We start from the raw sequence: 16,311 nt of genomic DNA, 5'->3' as shown, positions 1-16,311 counted from the left end.
TGTCAGTTTCAAGTTCCTCTGAACTGTGAGAAGCACTTAGGTGCTCTGGGGACTGAGCAGGTGGTTTAACAGCTTTTTTTCTTTCTGTGTCTGGAGTCTTTGTTGTGTCCCTCTAACATGTACATATAAATTATAGTGAAAAAAGTTATATTTGCCCTTGTCATAGCTTTAGAATCAGTGGATTAGCACTGTCACATATTATGCAGCCATCTTGTTTGTTTACAAATAATGCTTCCCACCCGTTATGGAGTCTTTCTGAGAAGCATGAATGAGCCACCCATGATGACTCATTGTCTACCAGGGAGAAAAAAGAATTATTAAGGAAACATGCAAAAAGCAGGAGCACATTCATAATAATAAAAAGGACATGTAAAGTAGTTTAGCCTTAATATTTAATACTAATTTATTATTTGATTGAATGAATGTTAATTTGGTTTTGTCCCATAGCTTTCTAGTGCATCCATCAGACCAGTTTGCATGGGGTTGGCAATTGCAGATTCTCTTTTGTACCACAATAGCTGTGAAGCCTTTCAGTTTTAAGTTTGTCTTTCTCACTATGGTCCATGTGCTGGTAACCTCCACGCTGGATTACTGCAATGCATTCTATGTGGGGCTGCCATTTAGGCTGGTTCATAAGCCACAGCTGGTGCAAAATGAGGTGGTGGCTTGACTGTTCACTGGGGCAGGATATCGCCAACATGTTACCCTGCTGCTGAATGAATTGAACTGGCTGCCAATTAACTGCCAGGCTAAGTTCAAGGTGCTGGTTTTGGTGTATAAAGCCCTCCACTGCTTGGGACCATGATACTTGAAAGATCATCACACCCCTTATACATCCAGTTGATCACTGCATTCTGCAGGTGAGGCCTCCTGCAGATACCATCAGTAGGTCTGTTCTGCACAATATAGGAATCAAGCTTTTAGTGTGGTGGCACCTACACTTTGGAATTCCCTCTCATTAAATATTAGACAGGCACCATCTCTGTTTGTGTTTTTGGCATCTGTTGAAGGCCTTGTTTCCCACTCTGTATTTATACTGGAATAGTTTTTAAGATGTTTAATTGTTTTATCACTTGTTGTTGGCAGCCCTGGACTCCTTTTGAGAGGAAGGTTGGATATAAATTTAATAAATAACAACAGTAATAATGAAACATGCAAAGTATGGAATCTGGTTCGGAAACTAGATAATCATAGTATATCATACTAGGGAAGAGATAAATTGAAGTCCAGATCTACTCAGTGCTTAAATTTCTGTATTCAGTAACTGCATGTCTCAATGATAATAGTTAATATCTTGTTCAAGTATGTAGGATTGGCTAAATTTGTATTTTATTTTTTTATTTATTATTTGATTTATATCCTACCCTTCCTCCCAGGAGGAGCCTAGAGTGGCACAATTTTGGGATATGGATATGGAAAATCCAAGTTCAAATCTCTCTTTAACAATAAAGCTTGTTCGGTGGCCTTGGGCAAATCATTCTCTTTCAAACTAACCTACCTTGTCAGATTTTTGTGAGTCTAAAATTCCCCTGGAGGAAAATTATAACCACTAAATACATTAAACAAACCGTATCTCGGTAGGGTCATTTCCCCCAAATACTGCAGGAATGAAAACTTGTAGCCAATTGAATGCAACAATGAATTTCCAACATCTAACCTCCATGGAACCTCAGAATGTTGCAAAGAACACTGTAGTCTGGAACAACATATCCTGGAACATATCATATGCCATGGTACCTGGGCCTGTTAACCCTTGCAATTGCCCTATATGAATTGTGGATATGACCAAGAAATATACAAAACTCCCCATAGGCTGCATATTGCAGGGGAAGATTGGTAATGATAGCATTCTCTTTCATAGCAGGAGACTAGGTGATACAACTCAAAATTTTGCTCCTGGACTGCCATTTGCTAATGATTGCCCCTGCATTTTCTTAATGATCCTAATCTCAGTAGTTTTTAAAATGTTAATATAAACAGATGCTTAAACAGTTTTCTTAAATGAATATTTGAAATCAATTGAATTATCAATAATATATGTAAAGATCACAATACAAATATGTGAAAACCAGCTTGTCATGTTGTTTCCACAGCTATTTTCAGTTGTATAAAGACACTTATCTTGTATAATAGTGTTTTAATTTACCAATGCAGTACTAATTATATTCTAATAACAAAGCGTAAATTATAAGTAAGAACTCACTTATTAGAATTATGATGTAAAAAAAATGTAAATGTACTGCCTTCAAGTTGATTCTGACTTATGGTGACCCTATGAATAGGGTTTTCATGAGGCTGAGAGGCAGTGACTGGCCCAAGGTCACCCAGTGAGCTTCATGGCTATGTGGGGATTTGAACCCTGATAATCATAGTATATCATACTAGGGAAGAGATAAAATGAAGTCCAGATCTACTCAGTGCTTACATTTCTATATTCAGTAATTGCATGTCTCAATGATAAGATAATATCTTGTTCAAGTATGTAGGATTGGCTAAATTTTTATTTTACTTATTTATTTATTATTTGATTTATATCCCACCCTTCCTCCCAGCAGTTACTTTGTATTATTTTCCTAATGCCAAAGGTGAAAATAGACTTCAGTGATTTTTTTGATCCCTTTTAGAAATATGTGTCCTTTTCTGTGTTATGCAAATTTGTAAAGTTTTTTAACAAATATATGACAAATACTTCTTAAGTTTAATACTAACTTCCATAGAATAGAAAAAAAGTGGATCATCACCAAGGTTATTATAACCAGGGTTTCAGTCTAGATAACAACAGCATGCAATATCACATGTGCAGACTGAGGCAATTATTGGAGATGCACATTCCCATCAGTATTGTAATGCAGATGGAAAGGTGTGTCTACCTATGTAGTATAAATGATGCCTGGATGTCTCATATCACCATGCATACCTCAGGAAAGAAGCACATGCTCACAAGGAAAGCTGTCAGTAGAACTTGCTTCCACACACATATTGCTCTTGTTGGATTTTGTCACAAGTTCCATGATTTTGTATTCAGGATTTTGGAGTTTATATTATTTTCAGGACTATTTTGTCCCCTATGTATTAGTTACATTAACTTTACTATTTAAGTTATTAGTACAAGTAATCTGCTGTAAAAGGATTTGTTAAAAACAATGAAGAAATTAAACTAACTGTATTATTTCCACTCAGTGATATGCTTTGTGATGCAACAGAAAAAACAGTAGAACTTCTGTTCAAAGTTATTCCTTTCTTTCTGAACATGTTTTTAGTTATTTTTTGAAAGGAAATATTGCATGCTGTTTACAAGAATGAATACATGTTCATCACAGATATTTCAGTTTATGAGAACACTAAAGAACAAAAACATTTTAGTCTTCATGGTTTTTACTGTAGCTATGCAACAATGTTTGCAGCTGTAGGAAACAACAGCAGAGTCTGCTAAGCTCTAATATGCATTAACAACAGTGTTTGGTCTCTGAATAACCCCATCCAATTTTTCCAGGAAGACACTTATACATTTCTCATCATTCATTCACTGGTTCCATTGTGACAGACAAACTAAAACAATGAAGTTATCTTCAAAAGCCAGTCTTCATGTATTTTCATTGGTTCAGTATGCATGGATTTGGCCATATGAGTTGTCTAGGCTTTATGTACTACTGAGCATGAATTTTAGAGATTCAGTCTATTTTTATTTTATATCTTTTCTGCTTCTTCTCATTTCTGTTTGGTTCTAGACAGAATGAATGAATTATGTATTTTACTAGTATTGAGCAGGTTACTCCCTTAATATGTAGTTGAATTTATCTCCTAGCAAATTAATGTAGGACTAGTAAACAATGGTCCACAGCCACCTGAATAGTAAATTTATCTGAACCTTGGTGGCCCTACCAAATTTTAATCAATATGTGTGGTTGTTGTTTCTTGGACTTTAGTTTGTAGTTGTTGGTTAGGACAAGTTAGGTAGATGATTAACTAGATCTGGAGAAATGCTGAGATTTGGGAGACAGGGAGGGAGGGGATAATATGGGTTTAAAGAAGAGGAGTTGCTTTTGATGGTGGAAGTAAACTCATTTTCCAGTTTTGGTTAGTGCATGCATAACTGGAATCTGACAAAACAATATTCATTAGAATGAACCGTGTGGTCTGAGTCTCTGCTGTTGGCTTTTATAAGCGAGACAAATATCTTGGCCAAAGGAGAAATCCATGTATTGGGATGAGGCATTGTTTTGGCAGTGGGTAAACTTGCCCTCTTTTTTAATCATATCACTGTTTGCCTGCATTTAGTGCAAAATTAACCTTCTTTAATGTTAATGATGTTCCAGCCCAATAAATTGTATAATTTGATTACTTGCGTTCAGGATCCCACCATTGGATTAATAACCTTGCTATTCAAATAACCTTATAAAAGGGTTAGTATTTGCCCTACAGTTATAGTTTTTTTAAAGAAACAAAAATAGACTCTTTCAAAAAAGGGGTATGTGTTGTATATTAAACACTTCTCAACTAAATCTTTTAGGACAGCTGTTCCAGCCTTTTGGACCCCCCCACAACATAGAGATTACTTTGTGTTTGCTTAAAAATATATTCTCTTATCACAGTTTTCAAAGTAATTTGGACATGTATTTCCTTATAAGAGCATGTTTTTCAATCTTAGCATGTGTTTCTATACATTAATTTTATAAATACATTCTATAGACTGTATTTTGCTATACTGTCACTCTTAGCCATATGTAGTTGCTTTTATGTTAGAAATGTAAAAAGTAGACTTCTCTGTGTTTCAGGACCCTGTAACAGATGAAGATAACATGGCAGATGGATGTTCTCAGAAACTTGTCTCTGCCAAGCATTTTCGAATCTTGTTACTGATATTGATTCCATCCATCTGTGCTCTTATACTTTTGTTGGTGATACTTCTTTCATTTGTAGGTAAGTACTACATTTGTATGTGAGGACATAAGGATACATTTATGAAGATAAATTTAACTGGAGAATGTAAAGTAGCATCAATAGTGTTCTTTTTATCATTTTAGTTTTTGAATTGAAGAAAATAAGTGTTTCATATCTGCCCTGGTAGGCAAGGATAATAATGCATTAATCATGGAATCATAGAATAGTAGAGTTGGAAGTGGCTTATAAGGCCACTGAGTCCACTTCCCTGCTCAATGCAATATAGTTCTATGTGGAGTGTATTCTGAGGTTCCATATCTCTCTGACCCATGGGTCATATAATTACCTCCTTTGCTTGCACTAAGGCCTGTTCTTTGTGTACAGGAGAACCCTATAATAAAGCCCATCTGTAATGGTACCATTTTGGAATGCAAATGGTGAACCACCTATAAAAAACTCCATGCTTCTGGAAATCTAGCATGTCAGCAAGAAGGATTTTAGCTTCAGTTGTCAGTTTTCTGTGCTATTATCTATGACACACAAACATATGATTTAAGCATTTTAAAGCATATTTCCTTAGGACAGAGATGGGGAACTGTTTGCAGCCCTTTCTGGGCAATCTTCTGGGGGCCACATTCGAGTGGTGGATGGGACCAAAGACCAAAGTGGGCAGAGCAACAAATATAATTTTTACTTCTGTAGTAGGTTAGTTTCTATACCCACTCTCACACAACCTTCTCTATTCTCTTTCAAACAAGCAAGATGCATTATCAGAGTTCAAGCACAATTCTGGCCAGGCAAAAATACTTGGACTGCAAATCAGGGGCAGTGAGGACTATGGCTTGGGGAGAGTTGTGAGATCCAAATACAGAGGACTGAGGGGTTGCCTTTGGATTGGGTGGTGTCTCACCCCGACTTAGGAGAATTAAATAATATAAATTCTAACCAAGTGAAGAATAAAAACATTGGAAGCAGTAATATTAAGTGACTGAAGAATACCACATAAATAAAAGATCTTTCACTGGAATAATTTTATTCCATTGAACTTAGTGGGGAAAACTCCCATTGATTTTAATAGATTTGGATCACATTCAAACAAACACATATGGAGAGAAAAAATCATGTTTAGCTAATGCTATTACCTCTGCCAAAGGTCAGGACAACTTTCTATTTTCTCTATTTGGACCTTGGGATGAATTGCAATAAAAGCTTTTTTTTATAGCCTATTTATTTTTATTTTTGATAATCTATTGATGATCAAGCCAAATAAAGGTAATTACTGGGCTGATTGATACTGAAACTGCACTGGGTCTTGGGAACTATCTTTAACCAGAGAACAGGCTGAGGGGAATTAAGATCAAGCATGTCTGCCAAGTAGAAACATAATATTCAAAGTATATTTCTTAGAATTCAACCCCTGAAGCCTACATACCCTCTGTTCTATTCCATTATGAAAACATAAATGAGGAACAGGTAGCAGAGACTGTCATAACTGTGTTCCACTTCAGGGAGAAATGGTACATTAACTGTTCAGCTAAAACAATTAAAACTAGGAAAGAATATCAGATTTGGATATCACTAAATTATAATGAACTAGCGTCCTGATACCTGGCATTGTTCAGGAATTCTAAGAAATAATAATAAAAAAGTGTAGTTTTGAAAGGTTCAGGCCACCATCTTGATTCAAAATGGTGTTCAATTGTTTCCAGGTCTAGATGAAAACCTGATACTTTATCTCAGGAACCACGATGTAAATCCTGGTTAAAATCAGTGCAGTTTTGAAAAGTTCAGTCTGCCATCTTGATTCAAAATGGCATCCAACTGTTTCCACACATAGACAAAACCTGCTGCTTGATCTCAGGTACCATAATGGAAAATTTGGTTTTATCTTAAGAGGTGTTCAAATGCATAGTAACAGACAAATGACTTTCCAAAATATATAGTAGATTGGAAATATCCCAATTAAAATAAAGTAGCTGTTGTAAAAGTGGTGTATGTATGCAAGTCACTATTGGCCAGTACCAGTATAAAGATTCCAAATCAAGTAGCAGGTGAACTTTGGAAATCAATTAGTAGTTTTGAATGGCAAATAGTAATGATAAATTATTTTCATATTTGGAGCAATATCTTCTCAAAACCATTCATATTCACCTGATGGACTGGGATCTGCAAATGAAGTATTCCACCCATTCTACAAGGTGGAGCAGGCTGAGATGCTCTTCCTTTACTCATGGTTGACTGCCACCATTCCTCTTGCACTGTAAAACTGAATCAAAGACAGTCTCACAATCTCATGGGTATTTACTTGAGCATAGGAAATAATGTCTAGCCTGTCTGCTGGCACTGACAGCCTGGATCCAATCCTGTTATTTCTGTTGATTTTTTAAAAACAACACTTTTAAATTATTTTTTTGTTCCTTGTTTCAAAGATCACAAGGGGAAAAATAAACATAATAAAAATAATGGTAACAACTAACATATGATAATGAACATTGTCAAAGGCATGCTACATGTCTGGGGAAATATAGAAAATGTTGTCTCATAATATAATTGGAAGTTTTGATATGCAATTGAAAAGGGAAGAAAAGAAGGAAAGTCATTAAGAATAGTGTCAAGATTACAGGCATTTCCAAATGTCCCAATAATGTGGTGTGGGTTCCATGTAAAGGACATATCCATTGTTTAAGAAATAAAAGGATGCCAAATAAAGTAAAAAGCCTGGAGGTTCTTATCCTTCATCTGGTGTGTTATCTTTTTCACAAACACAGTTTTCCATAAATTTTGATGCTTACTATGTGTCCAATGACAGATTCTAGTATTTCTGTTTAAGTTCAAAGCATGTAGTGGAAAATCATTCCTCGCAAACTCACATCTGACTATAGGCAGCCAGTCCCCATTATGTGATGCCCAATATGCCAAAACCTTGGAGCATATAGCCTGTGCAGCTCAACTTGTGGAAGATATACCACCAGTCAACCTCCAGTGTTGTTTTGTTCTGTTTTTCAGAAATGAGACAGGAAGGGGTGAGAGGGAAACAAGCCAAGTTCAGGATAAAATAAATGCAAAATATATTCCAGTTAGCATAAATTTGTGCAAATTATAATCCACTTCCATGCTGGAAAATGTATGGGTCTTCAGTAATGCTTAAACTAAAATGAAAGCATAGCTAAAACCACCCCATCTTTATTTTGTGAATAGAGGGGATGAATGATTGGCAGTTGGAGGGAACCTGATATGTAGTTTGGGGGGTACTCATTGAACCAAGAGTTGTCACTTGTGGCGCAGGTGGCCTCTGTGGCTAGGACAGCTTTTTATCTGTTTTAGCTAGTTTGTCAGCTATGGCTGTTCCTGGATAGGGATAACCTGACCACAGTAGTTCATGTGTTTGTAACCTCATGACTGGATTACTGCAGTGCCCTCTATGTGGAGTTGCCCTTGGGTCTGGTCCAGAAGCTTCAGCTAGTGCAGAATTTATTTATTTATTTATTTTATTCAATTTTTATACCGCCCGAAGCCAGAGGCTGTCTGGGCGGTGCACAGCATAGCATAAATACGATACAATAAAAATACATTAAAATGACAATAGTAACACTAAGCATATATGTTAAACAATTAACAGCCTGGTCTATGTAACAACAAAAATTTAAAATATTTAAAAAGCCTGGGAAAATAAAAAGGTTTTAACCTGGCGCCGAAAAGATAGAAGTGTAGGCGCCAGGCGAACCTCATCAGGGAGACTATTCCATAGTTCGGGGGCCACCACTGAAAAGGCCCTAGATCTCGTTACAATCCTCCGAGCCTCTCTGTGAGTCGGAACTCGGAGGAGGGCCTTTGATGTTGAGCGTAGTGAACGGGTAGGTTCATATCGGGAGAGGCGTTCCGCTAGGTATTGTGGTCCCGCACCGTGTAAGGCTTTATAAGTCAAAACTAGCACTTTGAATTTGGCCCAGAAACCGATAGGTAACCAGTACAAACGCGCCAGAGCAGGTGTTATATGTGCGGACCGTCTGGTCCTAGTCAACAGTCTGGCTGCTGCGTTTTGCACTAGCTGTAGTTTCCGAACTGTTTTCAAAGGCAGCCCCACATAGAGTGCATTGCAATAGTCCAATCTAGAGGTTACCAGAGCATGTACAACTGAGGTGAGGTCGTCGCTGTCCAGATAGGGATGTAGCTGGGCTACCAACTGAAGGTGGTAGAACGCATTCCGTGCCACCGAGGCTACCTGAGCCTCAAGAGACAGGAATGGATCAAACAAAACCCCCAAGCTACGAACCTGTTCCTTCAAGGGAAGTGTAACCCCATCCAGAACAGGTTGAACATCTACCATCTGGGCCGAGAAGGCACTCACCAACAGCGTCTCAGTCTTGTCAGGATTGAGCCTCAGTTTGTTAGCTCTCATCCAGTCCATTATCGCGACCAGGCAACGGTTCAGCACATCAACAGCCTCTCCTGAGGAAGATGAAAAGGAGAAATAGAGTTGCGTGTCATCAGCATACTGATGACAACACACTCCAAAACTCCTGATGACCGCGCCCAGCGGCTTCATGTAGATATTAAAAAGCATGGGGGACAGAACCGATCCCTGTGGGACTCCACAATGGAGAATGCTACAGAAAGACTGGGAACGGGAACAGATTCCGGCCAACACTTCACACCAGAGTTAAAAGACCTGCACTGGTTTCCTGTCTGCTACTGGGCCAGGTTAGAGGTTGTTGTACTAATGTACAAAGCCCTGAATGACTTAGGCCCAGGACACCTTAAGGACCGCCTTTAGGATCCTCTGCAAAGACATCTGTATCCAAGCAGGGCTGGCAGCCCCTTGCCTGGAATGCCCTGCCTGCCTTTTAATGTAGCTGCTCCAAACCTCTTTACAGACTGGATTCTTCACTGCAGAGAGAGGTTTGAGAGATGAGTAAGAGTTAAAAAGATTCTCTACCTTTTCTGCCTACCCTGTGGGCTGCTATAAACTCACTTTAACAGCAAACTCAATTCCAGTGAGTAAAAATTGACAGAGAAAACACACATGGTTTGGTTTATATTCACAGGCAGTAGCTTGGCAACAACAGCAATTGAAACCACACTTCCCAGTATGTGAATTCTCTTTTACCACTATTGGGCAAGAAACAACCATCATGCAACCAACAAGGTGCATCATCAGTGGGTTTAAGGAGGTTGAGCGGATCTCATGGAACCACTGTTGCTGCTTCTATGGTTGTAAGGGAGTGAGGTCAGAGGTAAATGAAATGCAAATGGAAAAACAAAAGACAATGATGATTCCCTAAATGCAATACCATACCAACCACAACAAAATTCCTATGAATAAGGCAGAACAATAATCATCCTGCAACCAGTCAGGGTTCCTAACCAAAAACCAAAACTAAAAAAACCTGGCAGTCAGTCAGCCAAGGTCACAGAACTCCCCATGCAACACAACTTGACCTGGGGGCTGCAGTTAGTACAGAATGTTGTGGCATGATTGCTGACATGAGTGAGACTATGAGTTGGCAACCCCCTGCCTGGAATGCCCTGCCCGTACCTTTTAAGATGGATGCTCCAACCTTCTTTGCAGATTTGATAATTCACTTCAGAAAGAGGTCTGAGAAATGAAAAAGAGTAACAAGATCCTCTACCCTTTTCCATCTATCTTGTGGGCCGATGTAAACTCACTTTGACAGCCAGTGCCAGTGCCAGTGCCACAGGGCAGCCAGGTTGGGCCCTGGCTGAGGGACCCTGTGGCCCAGAAGGGCTCCTCCTTAGGGTGGGAGGGTAGTGCTCCTGTTCCGCTATCCATGGCAGTGTCTGCTCCTGACCCTGCTGTAGATTGCAGAGAGGGAGCTCCCAGGTATCCCCCATACAACCACATAGGCCCCTAATGCCCACCTGCATGTCCTACCTACCTCTCCCATTGTGGTGAATGCTGTGCGAGCTGTGTGTGCATAGCTACCATCAACCAAGATGGCGGCTGAGGCTTCCCTAAGAGGCTGAATGCGTGCCATCAACCAAGATGGTGGCGGAGGCATCAGCCCCTTAGGGAAGGCCCCGCTGCCATCTTGGTTAATGGTAGGCATGTGTGTGTCACATGCCCAGCATTCACTGTAGCGGGAGAGGTAGGTGGTGCATGTGGGTGGGCGCCACAGGCCCAGGGCAGACTGGTGCTGGCCCTGTTGACAGCCAACCCAATTCCAGTGGGTAATAACTGATAGAGAGAAAACAGGCATGGTTGGTCTACCTTCGTAGGTAGCAGCTTGGAAACAACAGCAGTTGCAGCCACACTTCCTAATATGTGAACTCTTTTACCACTGTTGGGCAAGAACCAAACCATCATGCAACCAACAAGGTGCATCATCAGTGGGTTTTAAGGGGGTTGAGCTGAACCACTGTTGTTGCTTCTTTGGATGTAAGGGAAATTAAATGCAAACAGAAAAAGAAAAACAAAAGACAGTGAAGATTTCCTAAATGCAATACCATACCAACAAAATTCCTATAAGTAAGGCAGAAAACTCAGCATCCCACCAGTCAGGATTCCTAACCAAAAACCAAAACTAAAAAAATCTTGGCAACCAGTCAGCCAAGGTCATGGAAATCCCCATGCAGCACAACCTGACCCAGGAGCTCCAGTTAGTGCAGAATGCTGTGGCACGATTGCTGACAAGAGTCAGATCCTATCAGCACATAATACCTCTGCTCTGAAATCTGCACTGGTTGCCAATTTGCTACCAGGCCAAGTTCAAGGTGTGCTTTCCTTGATACGGGTGCCACATACTAATTGTTCTGCTCTTGTAAGAAATTAGTCCTTTAGTGTGGCAGCACCTATGCTTTGGAACTCCCTGTCTATTGACATGAGGCAGACACTTTCATTGTACTCTTTTCAGCACCTGCTAAAAACATTCTTGTTTTAGGCAAGCCTACCCAGGCAGGTAGACGTTATTGTGTTTTTTATCTGTTTTTAACTTATTGTTGGTTTTATTATTTTGAATGTTTTTAAATACCTGTCTTTAACTGTTTTTGCCAATAATTTTATTGTTTTAATTCCTTCTGTAAACCGCTTTGAGATTTTTTACAATAAAGCAGTATATAAATCTTGTAAATAAAATACATAAATAAATTTTGGAGTCACTGTGGCCCTTGGGTCTCTTTTCACTTTTAGGAACAAAGGAAACTACCTTATACCGACTCAGGCCATTTGATACCATCTAGCTAATCTAGCTCAGTACTGATGACATGGACTAGCATTGGCTCTCCAGGATTCCAGGCAATAGTCTTTTCCAGAAATTGAATGTTGGGCCTTTGTATGCAAAGCATATGCCTTGCCACTAAGCTATAACCCGTCCCCTGTTTTAAAAAGTATCTTTTAAAATTATTCTTTTCAATTCACTAATGAATGCACAGCATACCTAGGGCAGATTCACATCATTCATTTAAAGCACATTAAACACAAGTTGAAGCACATGAATCCCACCACATAATCATGGGAACTGTTAGTTTGTTAAGGGTGGTGGCAACAATAACCGTGTGAGGGGGAAACTACACTTCCCAGGATTCTTTAGGGGAAGTCATTCGCTTTAAATTCTAGTTGGATATGCTTTAAATGTATTGTGCGGATCTACTTAATAAACTTTGCCTGCATGTAAATCGTTTTAATTAATTTTTTAAAATGGAAATGAGCTATAAAGTTTACTTGGTGACCATGGGCTACACACCAACTGTCAGCCTAATCTGCCCCTCAGGATGAAAACAACAGAGGGGAACCATGACAACTCCAAGGAAGAAGGGCACACTTAAAATGTAGAGGAAGTCATAATGTACAACAATAGTGTGAAATAAAATATTTATCGGGACCTGGTATGAAGAAATATTTATATAAGCATGACTGTCAAAGATGTTTATTATTTACACAACCTGTAAAGATATTTGTAGTGCAATCCTATGACTGTTTACTCAGAAGCAAGTCCCAATGTATTCAATGGGGCTTACTCAAACAGGGAAGCGCACACAGAACTGCAGCCTCAGGTGATAATGAACACTTACCCAACTCAAAATTCAGAATCATGCCACTTTAAGCTGTTTTGCAACTGTTTATACTTTTTATGGTTTTCAAAACACTGCCATCTTCAACAGCCCAGGAAAATTTAAACTTGTTTGACTCCTGCACACAAGAGAAAAGAAGATGTGGTACTGCTGTAAGCTATATACTCACTCAATTGTGAGATTATCAGATAAACAGGAAAAAACAAGTTTTCTACCTTTGCCATGGAGTCTAAGTACTAACTGGAGGACCAGAAATCCCTTGTCAATCACAACCCTCACTTCACTTATTGGCTACAAACCTGAAAGGGAGGGGTTGGCCAGCTAAGAGATCATTTCATGGAAGTTGTTGGGGGCGTTGACATTTTGGTGTATATCTCATGAACCAGACCACCTAGAACTTAATTTTTTTAAAATGAAAGCTGAGAGTCCAGAGATTAAGATGACTCACTTGGAGACCCAGAGAGAACCCAAACAATCCAGAGTCTTTGAGCGAAAACCGGATGCTGGCAACTCTAACTGCCTTACCCCGTACATCCCAAGTCAATCACCAGGATGATCTGGGGGAGCACTATTACTGGTTCTCCATGAGCCAGAAGCATAAATCAGGTCAATGAGAAGTTGTGCCTTCAGTGTTGTGGGCTCAACTCAACCCTACTCAAGAGTAGGCAACACAGCCCTGTTGTTCTTACTTGGAGAACAGGAGTAGAGTTCTGGAAGTGAAAAAATATGGCAAGAAACTGGAGTGTCAATGAATTTCTCAAAATGCTTCAGAAAAAAACAATTATGAGCATTATATTCTGATTAGCTTTTCCTCCATTTTGCTTATAGAACTACCAATGCTTCTTAGTATTTTTAAATATTTCAATTTTTTACCAATATATTAATTATTCAAAAGTGAAATACTGCTGCAGATCTGTCAGTGTAATAGCTGGTAGAGCAATGAAATGAATGCGTCTTGAGTCTCTATCTTATTTTTATGCAAAATATACTATGTTCCAACAAGCATGCTCTATTTTTTTTAGTATCTCTCCTACTTTAGTTTTTTTTAATTCCTTTTACTTAATTTCCCTAAAGAGATAGCTACATATATATGTTACCAACCTGCCCCCCCAACAACAATTTAAAAAATAAAATAGCAGAAAGGGGGGGGAGGAAAAAGAACAATCAAGGACTAGCCTGTCAGGAAATAATATGCTGCTGCTTTTTTCAGCTTCGTTCTTCTGTAGATTTTTGCAGGGGATCCAGGATCCAAAGTTTCATAAACATTTTTAGTGTTGGTTGGCAAGCATGAAGCATTCTAAATCCTGGCATATCTTGCCAGAACACTCTGGATATTATTATCATGAATTATATAAAAATAAAACTTTGTCTAATAAAGTTGCCACCTTTTGTCTATATCAATGGTCATGTACCTTTGGCAGCTATGTGATCGGCAGAAATTTAACAGAATTGGTTTCCCTATCACTGCATCTCTATGCTAAGAAAGCTGCACTTAATTTCTGCTGGATATGCATCTATAAAGATAGAGTAGCTCTACTAAAAATACATTATTAAAACATTAATATTTTTTAAATTATTATTAATTTTGTAACCAATGCTACCTGCATATAGTTCTGTTGGTGCAATTGGCCTTCTGCTTCCTCTGCTGCATCAGTGTGTCCCAAAAATCTGCTCTGCAGGATTCCCCAACTCTCTGGAGCTGAATTTGAGGGTGTGTGGGGGAGGGTCTGGAGGAAACTCCATTGTGTGCATGGAAGTCTGATTGTGCCAGTGGAGTGGCATCTTTGGATAGGTGGTGGTAATAATAATAATAATAATTTTGTTATTTGTTTCCTGTTATACTTTATTTATAAATTTATAAAGGTTTATCAATGTATATCTATGCACAAGAGACTATTTTTTATTTTTAATGTTTGAATTTATTACAGTGGTAACTATCTAAAGAATAGTATATACTTTTTATACACCCATATACACACTAACATTTATTTTATGCTGTCTTGTTGGTTCATATGTTAAAATAAATATTCAAAAGAAATGTGGAGAGAATTTCGTAGATAAATACATATGAACAAGTAATTGATAGCTGATGTTTTTAGAAATGAAGTGCATAGTTTTAGAATTAAAAACAATTACCATGGGATCAATTAGTCTGCTGTGGTGAGATTACAGTTAAGAAATCCTAAATAAAGTAAAAATGTCTCTACAAATAAAATTTATGCTGTACCCTGAACAGGCCCAATCTCCAGATGAGAATGCTAAGCAGATCTCGGAAGCTAAGCAGGGTCAGGCCTGGTTAGTACTTGGATGGGAGACCGCCTGGGAATACCGGGTGTGTAGGCTTAGAGGAAGGCAATGGTAAACCACCTCTGAATACCTCTTACCATGAAAACCCTATGAATACATCCAAACGATTCATAGGGTTGCCGTAAGTTGTAATCAACTTGAAGGCATATAACAAAGTCTGCTAGAAGTTGGTAAAACTAAAATGTTTATAACTCAGTTTGCATCTTTTAATGTTAATCACATTTTTCATATAAGATTCATAAAAGGTATTTGGATTCTAGATGATCATATACTGTGAGGACAAAGCATTTGTGGGTTAAAAACAGCAGCTGCTTGCCACAGAGGAATCCCACAGGGCTCTGTTTACCAGCTTCCATATCCCCAGTACAAGGGGATATTTCAGGGAATGGAGAATTTATGTTTTTCATAAAGAGAAGAGTGAAATTGGTTTAATGGAAATGGAAGTTTGAGGCAAGGTTGAGCTGAAGAAGCTCAAAAGGGGGGAATGTGGAATTAAAAATTTGTAGGCCTCAAACTTTGGTTCAGATTTTGTAAGTGAAAAGAGTGAAGGGAAGAGTGGCATTGTAAGAGTACTGAAAGGATATGGCACAAGACATCCCGAGAAAGTGCTGATTCTCAACTGCAAGTAGATAAAGATGTTTGTGTAATGATAAGGAAGTTCTGTTTCTTAAGAGACAGGAAGCAGCTTTCTGTGTGCTCTTGAAAATCACCATAAGTATGTGCTGAAAACTGCTTGGGACAGAGAACTCTTGGACTTACATGGTGTCCCCATGCCTGTCTGAATTTCTCTCCAAGCAGCTGCTTGATTTTAATAAAGTACCTCTGGCAGATCTGATTCAAACACAATGTGAAGCTCTGTTTCTTCCACATCACCTAGCCTTCCCTTCATGTACCATGCAAGTATGGTCTACAGCAGCCTTTCCCAACCTTTGGGTCCACAGATGTTGTTGGACTCCAACTCCCATCAGCCAGTGGTCAGGAATAATGGAAATTGCAGTCCAGCAACATTTGAGGACCCAAAGGTTGGGAAAGGCTGCTCTAGAGCACATGCAGCGATGGTCTAGATTATTGCACAAAGACAGAGAGCACCATATG

The 16,311-nt window shown here is 38.8% G+C and overlaps 1 protein-coding gene across 10 annotated transcripts in view; it reads left to right on the top strand.

The window, feature by feature from the left end:
- Window positions 1–16,311, top strand: part of CORIN (corin, serine peptidase) — a 221,422-nt gene that overhangs the window by 14,896 nt on the left and 190,215 nt on the right. For 9 of the 10 annotated variants that reach the window (XR_009757878.1, XR_009757877.1, XM_061584453.1 and 6 more), the window contains one exon: window positions 4,776–4,920. Coding sequence is in view for 8 of the 10 variants with exons in the window: in XM_061584453.1 (XP_061440437.1) it covers window positions 4,776–4,920 (145 nt within the window). In the remaining 2 variants the exon portion in view is untranslated. Of the gene's footprint in view, window positions 1–4,056; window positions 4,078–4,775; window positions 4,921–16,311 lie in introns of those variants that run through there. The other variant, XM_061584457.1, reaches the window with a different exon arrangement.

The sequence above is a fragment of the Rhineura floridana genome, chromosome 9, assembly GCF_030035675.1.
Source record: "Rhineura floridana isolate rRhiFlo1 chromosome 9, rRhiFlo1.hap2, whole genome shotgun sequence".
Lineage (NCBI taxonomy): Eukaryota > Metazoa > Chordata > Lepidosauria > Squamata > Rhineuridae > Rhineura > Rhineura floridana.
This window is presented reverse-complemented; position numbering and strand designations above follow the sequence as displayed.